Source organism: Rhagoletis pomonella, unplaced genomic scaffold, assembly GCF_013731165.1.
Source record: "Rhagoletis pomonella isolate Grant_MI unplaced genomic scaffold, Rhpom_1.0 Rhpom_scaffold_00013, whole genome shotgun sequence".
Lineage (NCBI taxonomy): Eukaryota > Metazoa > Arthropoda > Insecta > Diptera > Tephritidae > Rhagoletis > Rhagoletis pomonella.
The window spans coordinates 8,199,372-8,210,999 of NW_023458567.1; the positions used below are offsets into that span (position 1 = coordinate 8,199,372).

Genomic DNA, 11,628 nt, shown 5'->3' on the forward strand with positions numbered 1-11,628 from the left:
CTCATATACAAATTTAAGAGTACCGTCAATTTCTTCATGACCAAATGATCGAATCTAAACCAAATTAGTATGGGACCACCCTTGAGGCGATAGAAAAAGAATTATCGAAATCGGTTGACGTGGTCCAAAGTTATGCGGTAACTTACATAAAAAAAAAATATTCCCACGAATTGATAACCTTCTCCTTTTTTAAGGTCGGTTTAAAAAAAAATAAAAATTTCAATATCGAAGCAAATGCGTTAACAAAAAAGTATCTGAAACATAATGAGATTTACGTAAAGCCCATAGACATAGAAATAACTAAAAAAATTAAATTAAATAAATCGAACGCACAGTACAACGACCCAAATGTGAATGGTATCGCGAAAAAAATAAAATACTAAAAATAACTCACCAACAACTGCAAGTTCACAAATTAGCAACGCAAAAACACGGCGAAAGTGTATAAGGCGCGTGTATCGAAAAATTAAAATGAAGAGTGACTATTGCGAATTTGGCGAAAAAGCAAAAAATAAAAATGTATAAGATCCCAAATTAAACAAGAATGCTGATAAAATCGCTGCGTAAATCAAAGAGAGCGATTTGAATAGCACCAGTCCAATGAGTACAGCTGCTAGTGACAGCGAAATTAAGCCAAAGACGCTATTGTCAACATTCGACATTTGCGCAAAACGAGCATCACGTACTTTCAAGAAACCTCAAAGTGCATTAAGCCGCGTTCAACGGATGTACTCAAGGCGGAGGAGGATGTGCGCAACGCAGAGGCAGGCAGAGTACCTACTCAAGTCGAATTTCCGGTCACAGCGCAGCAAATAACAATGAAAATATCGTATAGTGCAAAGGCTAGACAGTGCAGTGCAATACGCTGGCGAATATGACGCTGGCGTTCCCAAGACAGTCGGGTCTACGTAACTGGAACGACCCAGGTATCTGGCCAAGGACTGTCACTCCAGCAACACTCCCCAAAAACTTTGGGGAATCTGTAAGCTGTTACAACACAAACAACAACATCGGCGCTCAACAAAAATGAATTTTGAAACGGTCGCTGACCACGCGTTGAGGCGATCGAGTCAACAAAAAAAAGAAAAAGTTAAATAAAAATATGACCAGCGGTATTGCGCCTTTTGTTGTTGTTGATATTAGTGCCGTAAAATTACTTTTTATCATTGTAGACAAATAATCGCTAGGCGACGGCGGCAAAGTACAATGCAACGCCTCAATTGCATGCGCAAAAAAAGCCCAATGAAATCAAACTGATATTGTACATGTCATTGAAACGTTTATGTTAGCCTTTTTGTTTTTGCTTTGCAAATTTCCAGCACACAAATTGCGCTTCTTCCAACAGTGGTATAGAAAAACGTAAATCTAATACTTAGCAACAAATAAAATGAATAAGATAATACATATAAATGTGCAAACGCCGCTTATCAACTCAACAACGGCGCCACTTTACGTTGAGGTGTATCATCAATATCAGCGCGTGCTCTCGGTGCGCCCCACGTACCGCACTTTTGCCAGCACCCAATGTGCAAGTCGTCTGGGTAGCTACTACATAGTTAGCTGGTTTTGAAGCTCTCCTCCGCAAGCACTAAAATTGTTGGGTAAACAGCTGTTGCTGAGCATATGGAAAAATGTGTGACGCAGAGTAGGAACTGGAAATTTGAAATAAGGCATTTTCTTGGTGCTAAACTAAATAATATTTAATTGAGATACATACATTGAACGCCTACCGGGACGCATTATAATGTATGGAAATTTTTCGTAACAAGACTTTAACGATTCTATTATTTTGTTTAAGCAAGAGTTCGTGAAGGATTGGCACCATTATTAAGGCAAAAAATATAAAAGTACAGCCATGTGTAGAATATTAAGGACCAACAAGTGAAATTATGATGGTTAGCTGTGAATTGTCAGCGATGACAAAATTAAAATTAAAGTTTGTTTTATTTAATATTTATAGTCTTTTATAAATTCAGAATGATTAAATATTAATTACACAATAACTTTGGAAGCGGATAACAAAAAAATAAAGCAACATAGCTCCACACTTTGTTTTAAGAAAATATCTTTCGTTATACTCACAATATGTACATGATTTTATACTCGCTCCTACGACAGTCTAGTCTATGTAATCGGAACGAACCAGGTTTATATCTAGCGAAGGAGTGTCCATCCAGCAACGCTCACCAAAAACTTTTTGGGGAATTTGTATGCTATTACAACAATGACATGACTTTATGACGACTAGATAATTTTTCAGATTAAAAGAAAGCATGTACACCTGCGCTCAACTAATTAGAAACGAAATTCAAAGCGATATTGTTTGCAAATTATGTTAATTTTTTTATTTTTAATAATTTTCACTTAAAATATAATTCAATCTGTAACAGAAAGCGCAATAATAAAAATTTCAAAGCTTGCAAAAATAAAATTAATCAAACCTCTAAAAATTGTCAACAAAATTTCCAAATTTTTAATCAGAATACATATTTACTTAGAAAATGTTCGGGTATGCAGTTCTGTAGCCCATTCAATTGTATTCTAAGAAAGTGTAAGTCTCAAGAGTCAAGTCTCAAAAATCAACGGTAGTTTTTAACGACTTGAGACGTACTGCATACCCGCACAATTTCTAAATATTCTGATTAAAAATTAGGAAATTTTGATGACAATTTTTTAAAGTTTGATTAATTTTTTTGCAAGTTTTGAACATTTTATTAATGCGCTTTCTGTTACAGATTGAATTATATTTGAAATGAAAATTATTAAATATAAAAAATAAACATAATTTGCAAACAATATCCTTTTGAATTACGTTTCTAATTAGTTGAACCCACATCCCAAAACAATTTGTTAAATTTGTAATTATAATTAGTGTTTTTGGTTTATCTATCGAAGAAGCTTTTATTTTTAAATTGACGCTTTCATTATTGTGAAATGACTACCGTTTTTGTGGTTCGTATTAATATTTTATTGGACTAATTGTGTACAGCCTAAACAAACTCACCATGTGTTTGAATTCTTCCACCTGTATATGTAAAGTTAAACAACGCACCTGCTTCATTCTCTACCGCATACCGCTGATTTTTTAATTCCCCCCTCAGTCTACCATAGTTTGATAATGCACATGTGCGGTGCACCATGGACCATGGCTTGTCTACCAACTTGAAGCCGTCAAAGGGCGAAGTCAAAATTTAAACGTAACACTGTGTAACACAAACACACAATTCTTACCAAATTCATAGTGAGAACACACATTACCGGAGTCAAAGCAACAGCAGCAACCACCATTATAATTAGCAGACGACCGCCGCGGCAGCAAACAGTCCAAAAGAAAAAAGCAGCGCGATAGCAACAACAAAGGCCAACCAAGTGAACAGCAAATAAAAGGAACAACAATAAAGCCGCTACTACCAACACCGCCGTCATCACCACAACTGCGCTGCTGTACATATGCGCTCATTCGCCACAGCAACAACGCCAAAACTCGAATTCAGCGCGCTACGGCTGGGTATTGTTATTTGTTTTTGTTGGTTATGTATGACGACGCGTCACTTAATTTCTTCCCCCAACTGATTCTTAACACAATTTTTCTATTTGCTTTGGCTATTTCCACAGCTCCCACTGTCGCTGTGTTATTTTTTCTCGCTACCAATCAGAGTTGCCATTTAACCCTTTTACGGCAAAATTTAACTTTTTATATGGGTTTAATCTTGTAGTTTATTTAATAGCTTGTTCCTAAAACTATTTACCTTTTTTTAGCTTTTTACTTAAAGCATGCAAATGTTGAGCTATAAAACATAGCGACATGTGCCACATCATGCAAGTGCAAGTTCATACTATGTCGCTCATAAATGTGTCGAATAAAATATATGCATGTCAACACAAGCAACACATGTAATTACCTGCATTTGAAAATTTTTCAAGCTCTTAATATAGTAAAATTCATTAAATACTTGTCTAATTAAAATTCTAGCGAACAACAGCTTAACTATGTGCAATGACATGCTAAAAGAGTATGTTTGAGATGGAATGACATTGCCTTAACACCTAAGTTAACAAGACATAGCAATGTATGGCATTTTTTAAAATGCCATTTTTACTGAAAATGTTGAATTTTGCAGTATTTTACTTTTTACTTTTGCTCAAAATATTAACTGCAAATTTAGATAGTGTTAAAATGTTTAATGCGATTTTTAGTGTTAGGTATGGAATGAAAAACAAAGACAAATGCCGTCATGATATTTTACTTTGGCGATTTCTCATTTAAAAAATAAACCCTCTCAGTATATACGCAAATATTCAGTCTTATCATGAGTTTCATTTTCCCGGAACCGGTTCACATTTAACTTTGTTTTCCATGTACTTACTATGGGCGGGTGAAAAATTTTCGGGAAAGATTTTTTCTGGCGAAACTCAGGCTAAGGCTGATTAAAATTCATCTGGGTCTAAACGCATCCTTTGAAGTTAGTAAGGGGAGCGAAAAGTACGTTTTTCTATGAAGAAGCACATACAATCATATCGCACAGGTTTGTATTTTCCCTCGTCAAAAAACACAAAGAAATGCTGCTGAGCGTGGTTAGACTGGTTTTTGCGCTTTTTCGACATTCACATCACCTTTAGGAATGGGTCGAAAATTGACGGAAGTGTTGGTAGATGGTTCTTTCATGCAGGACACCAGCATCAGGCAGAGCTAGCATTAAGGGAGCTCAACTCTAGCAAGGGAGTTTTCCCCGGTCAGACTCATTTGGGTACCAGGCCATATTTGCCCTCGAGGTGTACTCACCGGGTAAAGAGTGGTAGTACTTTTTCTTTAGTAAGTTTATTGGGGATACTAAAGTATTGTTTTAACGCAATGAGTTCGAATCGACCCATTGTCTTAACCCTGGAAGTGCATCGCTCTTTTGACCCTGTCTGCGGGCTTGTTAGTCGAATTGACTAACACCAACTTTGAATTTAAATATTAAATAAAAAGGTAAATGCATTTTATGGTTATTATTTCTAGTTTTTTTATTATTAAGTTTTATGATTACATATAGCAAAAAATTTAGGAAAAAAGCGTTCTAAAAAGGTTTTTCGACTAACAAAGCACGTCCAGGGTAAAGTTGCGATAATTTTGTGAGGCTACGAAAAATATCTACATAAGTACAAAATAAGTTGTTATGAAGTTATAACTACCAAAAAGATTTGATTTGTTAATTTAGCTATAACTAAAATTTTGATTTAGCTTTTTGTAGGCTTTATTTTTTTGCCCATTTCTCTGAAAAAATTTTGGCAACACTACGACCAATACATAGTCATTTTGTGCTCCTCATGGCCATGTGCTCTCTGCGGACCATCTATCTCTCGCACTCTCATTCTCACGATATGACGTCTGCATTGCGCGAACCGTAGCAGTAGCGTCGTATTCTTTCGCTCTGCGCGACGCGTCTGCACAGTTTTTCTCACTTCTTCCTTTGGCAGGCGCTCCATTCTCTACATCTTTATTCCCTATTTCTACGATTCCATTTTCTTATTATTTCGCTTACTTGGTTCAGGGTTCGACTGCTACCGCGACGTCAACCGCAGCAGCGAATATCTGCCACAACGACAGCCGCCGTCGCTACACCCAGAAAAAATATTTTCATCTCAATTTTCTGAGACTTTCATGCGTCTTTTATGGAAATGGATCGAGTAGATCGTTAAAAGTTAATTCTACAAGCAACTTTATCTGTTTATGAATTTCTTAGCTTATTTAGCGCACCTTTTTGTTTTCCCGGCCAGAGGGCAGTTGGTTCGTTGTTGTCGAGTCGCTGTTAGCTGGGTATTGGCCCGCGTCACTGGCGTCGTCCATTCAGCGGTACAGCGACTTCGTATCGCCTAAAATTTTTCACTGCTGCTACCGACAGCAAGCTCCATAGCGCTTGGCGCTTAAAAGTTCTGCGGCCACGATATTTTTGGATAATTTTTTTTTCTCATTTGCGAATCGCCGGCGTCATCAAATCTATATAGTACTTAAACAAACACACACATATAGGTTCAGGAGTAGACCCAAACGACGAAAAGTCCGTCCGCCTGTCTCAATTTTATATAGGCGGCGACAATGACGACGACGACGCTCCAACGGCTACGGCACACACTCGCGCGAACATACACAGACACTGGGCGCGGGCGGCGCTTTGCGGGACGACGGACACCGCACTTGCAAATGGCCACAAAATATTTTACTTTCCACCAACAAATTGTGTAGATTTACACATGAGGCTCACTCATATTCATCAATAGCACTTGCGTTACCTTTTTCCGCATTTTTTTAACAATTTTTAAAGCACTAAACCACAATTCTTTTTTAGCTTGGGCTAGTGAAAATTTTTTGTATTGAATTTACACACGACACACACAAAAGAAAAGAAGATTCTCCTTTGCTCTTGCTTGTCTTCTTCTTCTTCCACGAAAAACGAGCGGGACAACGGACGACGACAATGGCAAAAGCAAAGGCGACGAACGAGTGAGCGAATGAAATGAACTGATTACGCTTTTCAGTTCAGCAATTACCAGAGTGGAACTAGAAAATTTCGGACGCATGGTTGCTTATGGGTTGTACCGCCGCTTGTGTTATTTGAAAAACTTTGAATGGCAATTGTACTGCGTAACGTGCTTATATTTCAAATTTCTATACTTAATTGTATCTTTACATTTCATCAATTATCTAAGGCTGTTTCTGCTTGTGCTCAAAATATATTGTAAATAGTTTTATACTTTTTTTATGAAACACGGCAATCCTATTTGAATGCAATCCACATTGCAGTGGACTGGCTATATGCTACATTTCTGCATACGCTGGCAAAGCTTTGGAGGGAATGAGAAAACACCACTTTGATGGCTTTATACCTAAAGTGGATAAAGGTACCTAAAAGCAGACACCGTAGAAGTGTATAGAAACATAGCAAATTTGCTGTTGATACGTAGAGAGAAACCACGTCCACGTCACGGTGGTCATGCAGTGGTGAGTTTTCGTCAACAGACAGATCCCATAAAGGTCCCGCCAAATAGAAATTAGTTTCTGCCAGCTGGTTCGTATTTGTTGCATACATTATTGTTTTGTCGCGCGTCAAAAGTTGAGAGTTGGGGGATTTTTATCAGTTGCGACAGTGTATGCGTTGCCAATGTAGCCCCTTCTATTCAAAATCTCAGAGTTAACTTCGATGTCAGCCAAAAGCAACCCTGTGACGTAGAAGAGAATATCTATCTGGTGGGGCCTTGCTGGTGGTAACACCGCTGAAATTTTGATATTAAATCAAAATATGAATCTGTTCCCTATTGAATTATTTATGATTAAGTTTTAAGGAATTATTCAGCAAGTTTTTTAAGATTTAAAGGTATTTAAACACTAGATTGAGAGAATGTTGTCTGGTGGCGTCATGCGAAAAATACTTATATCAAGACAACAAAGTGTCCAAACACAAAAACTTGCAATCATATTGCTGGTCAAGATGACAGTTGGTACGCCATTGGTGTTTGCCTGTGGAGCTCTGGGGTAAAGTGGTGAAAGGTGAAATAAGCTAACCGTGAACCGGTTATCAGCTAGAGTGGTGAATAGGCTCTCCGATTGATAGCTGGGGTTGAAAAATGCAACCATGTTGGCTTACAATTGCTTGCACTTGGCAATTCCAGGTATCCCATTGAATCAAAGTGAAGAAATTTCCATGAAAAACACAAATTTTCGTTGGTCTTTTTCTTACGCTCTAAGCTCCAACTTCCCTTTCAATTTTTCAAATTCATGTAGCATCACTTCAGATGAGAACGGTTCGGACATGAAGGAGAACCCTTATTATACAAATCTTTGGTGTAAAAAATTGATTCGCTTAAGTAAATATACATTCATAGACACAAAATTAAAAATATGTACATACGTATACATACAATAGAAGTTGGCTCCCGTCGTGCCGGGCCGGGCTTGAAAATTTAGGCCCGTGTCCATCTCTAGTCTGTACCCAATGTAGATGGCGTGGTAAAATGAAAACTGAGTTGTCAAACTACGAAATGACAGCTGATGTTAAGACAGCGATGGTAAGAAATTCGGCAAGACAGATATGGTTTAACAGTGGAAATTTACGGTCTCCACCTGACATTTCTGTCTTACCACAGCCTTTTTAACAGAATCTGTAGAAGGCGGAGACGTGGGGTTATGTAATCACTCGGAGAAAATTCCGTTGCAAACGAAGCGATTTTACCATCCACATCGCAAGCGGTTTATTCAAACGTCAAAATGGGGCCAGAAAATCAAAAAATTTTGATTTTTGCACAAAATTCCCTCAAGCGAGTTGTCAAACCTTCAAACACCCCAATACAGGCCAACCTAATATTCACGCACCCCGGCAGTTTACTGTCAACAATTTTCATGCCCATATGTACAACTAGTATGAGACTAACCGAAATTGAACGGCGTGCGTAAGAAGCTAACTTAAATTCCAAGATTTGTCTTCCGTGACATTTCGATTTGACGTTTATGCTTGATTGACATTTTGGCGCGACCATGAATTAAAATTTTGGGCAACAAACTGCTGTAAATTTAGCAGGAATAAAAATCTGAGAAATTACGCATGCAAATTAGTTCTTGTTAATCAAATGTGATTAACGTGTGCAAATGTGATTGCGTGTGTGCGTAGAAAAACTCATGCCGGTAATATTAGGTTGAGCTGATAGACAACACACATGGATTAAAGCCAAGGGATATTTCGCTTGGTTTGTCAAGCAGCTTGTGTATTTTGTTCTTTAGTTGAAAGTAACAATCGCCTGGTGTGAACGGCCTTTCAACTAATCGCTTCCAATGAAGTTGGAGTGCGGCCAACTTCTGATTCAACTTATCGCCTCAAATATTGCTTGCAAAATTACCCAATGTGAACACCGTATAACCGCAAATCGCAAAAAGTTGCCGTAATGTCAAAACGATGTATTTGTTGTATTTTTGGATATTTCTTGCCGTCATTGCGCGTATAATTTGGTGTTTTAATTTTTTTTTTTGCTCAAACGATCCCACCTTGTGAAAATTCGCCTTGGTTTGGTTTCCGAGGTGCTGTCAAAAAACAGCTGCAATTGTCCTCCACCCAAAATACAAAACAAAGTGGGTTGCATCAAATTAACCCATCCACCCAAAAGGACTGCTATATGTTATAAAAGTAAATGCAGAAAAGTGTCGGTGCAAACGTATATTCGTGAGCTTAAAAATAAAAACGAATGCCCTCCTTATTTCAATTAAGTGCAGTTGTGGTAAAAGTAATTTTATTGAAAGTACAATTTGTGTTGCAAAGTTCATATACATACATACCGGCAAGTGTGTTGTAATTGCTGAAAATTATCAAAAACCCTAGCGCATAGGTTAACTGGGGGGCGTGAAGGTTACATATAATTATCATTTGCCATTTGCTAAAACAAAAGTAAACACTGTTGAATAGAATAGGACAAAAGCGAGGAAGCGGAGAAAAAAGTTTTAGCTGCAAAAATGACGCCTTTCGATGATTTTGCATATCTGATTAATCATGTATTGCTGGGAGACGAGCCGGTAAGTAGCCCCTGCTTTTCCTTGAAATAGTAATATTTCACTCAACTAATTGCATGCATTTATTGAATTTTCCAAACGTTGCGGTGCTGCTGTTGCATCTTCGGTGTTGTGTGCGGCATTTGGCAGACGATTGAGGATTTCATACTACTGGTGGGTACGCTGGTGGCGTTTATAGCTTTTATACTCTGGTGTTGCTTTCCCATACAACCAAAGGTGAGTGCATTTAACGAAGTGATCGTAAAAAGGTCAAGGGTTTTCAAGTTGTTCATAATTAACAAAAAATGTTATTGACATCCCAGTAGCATACGATTGTTATAAACTTTTTCTCACTCTCACCTCTTATCTAGGACGCAACCAATCATCGCCAATTCTCCTGCAAATCCATACAAAACTCACTCGAATCCGCTCAGGTGCACAGCAGTTATAGCAAAAGTGGCCCCTTGGCGCATAATGAGTACACTATGAAGAATGGCGGACACGCCTATCATTGTTGTACTTAATCAAGTCGGCAACCGCAGCAGCCCACATGTTTACTTACGCAAGTAATCGAGGGATTAAGTAAAAGTATAAAATTCAATTTAAACACCTAATGTATGCTGTAGAGTAAACCGCTATCCAAAAGACGACGCTAATAAAGAGTGAGCCAACTACGATAAAATGCAGTTTATAACCAGTATCGAATAAGCATATGTATGAACAAAGCTTAAGGGCAACTATAGAAAGCATATTTATTAAAAAAAATATTTCCCCATCTAAGTTAAAGTCGAGTATCGGTCACTACATTATTAAACATAGTTGTAGTACGAAAAGTAAATTTAAAATGTATTATGCTGTAAAATTAGGCGAAAACAAGGCTGCGCTTCGCTAAAGCGCCGTTCATAATTAAGAAAATGAACGTTAAATAGTATGTTTAGTATTGAAAAAATATTTTTTTTTGTATGATTTCAATGCAATTGAAAATGTTTGTATATAAAATACTCGAATAGTAATTAAAATATTCGTACATGAATTTAAAATATATCGCATATTTGCAATATAGCACAGATGTATGCTAACTGCAAATAAACCCAAATGAAAGACAGACGATTGAAAGAAAAATAAGTAAATAGTAGATGAGCGCTGTAGGTGCGATTTTATATTTAAGAAAATGTTAATTTTAATTTCTAAGAAAATTATTTATGACATGAATTGTTATATTCATTTTGTTCTAGTTTAAATGTTTCATTTATTTTCAACATGTGGTCATATTCGTCGAAAAAATTGCATTGTATTATTAAAACAACATACGTGATAAACCCAAAGCTTGTTTATTTTGGGAAGAACTGAGTAGAAGAAGTGGCTTTTGAAAAGGCCGCAGTCATTCACATTTAATTTTGAGCACTTTGTATATATGTATGTATGTATGTATAGCTGCAATTTTCCGTAGTTTAAATGTAGCTTGAAAGCGATTTTTTTTCAATGAAACATTGAAATGCCTTTTTTAAATTGTTGCCTCTTTCTTTATTTTATCCATTTGTAGCTTTAAAGAATTTCTTAGATATACTTGCCAGCATACATCTGTTAGTATTTATTAATAAAAAGCAAAACTTTGAAATTTTTCAAATTAAAAGTTGAATAAAAGATTGCTGAATTACAAATATTGCACATGAAACAAATATCCCTTACTTATAAAGTGTTGAACAGATTAAAAATAAAAGCAACAAGCCCTTGAATGTTCCGCTGAATACTTCTAGAAGCGTAATTCCAGTTTGATGGTAAATTTTTATGTGCATTCTCAATGTAAGATGTATTTTTTAGTGCTACTAAATTTTATTTTTTTAACAACAAGCCAAAACTCATTTCACGTCGTAAATTTTTTTTATGTATTACAAAAGATTTGCGCATTAGTAACAAAAAACAAAAAAAATAAAACATTAAACAATAAATAAAATGAATTACCCTTTAATATCGTATTTAAAATCTCATAGCGCATACAAATTACATATATGTATATTGAAATATAAAACATTGTATTTGTATATTTTTTCTTAGCGCTAAAAAATATTTATTCAGTAAAATTTGAAAAATCTTTAACAATAATTATACCTGCT

The 11,628-nt window shown here is 36.4% G+C and overlaps 2 protein-coding genes across 2 annotated transcripts in view; one reads left to right on the forward strand and one right to left on the reverse strand.

Moving 5' to 3' along the window:
- LOC118748713 (serine/threonine-protein kinase minibrain) overlaps window positions 1-6,484 on the reverse strand; it is an 88,958-nt gene extending 82,474 nt beyond the window's left edge. Inside the window, exon 1 of the mRNA XM_036483361.1 lies at window positions 5,741-6,484. The gene's annotated coding sequence lies outside the window, so the exon portion shown is untranslated. The remainder of the gene's footprint in view (window positions 1-5,740) is intronic.
- Window positions 6,485-8,770: 2,286 nt separating this feature from the next.
- LOC118748714 lies at window positions 8,771-11,279 on the forward strand. The gene is made up of 3 exons (XM_036483362.1): window positions 8,771-9,538; window positions 9,665-9,751; window positions 9,886-11,279. Exons 1-3 carry the CDS (start codon window positions 9,479-9,481, stop codon window positions 10,036-10,038), a joined length of 300 nt encoding a protein of 99 aa, XP_036339255.1. The 5' UTR covers window positions 8,771-9,478; the 3' UTR covers window positions 10,039-11,279.
- Window positions 11,280-11,628: the final 349 nt, after the last annotated feature.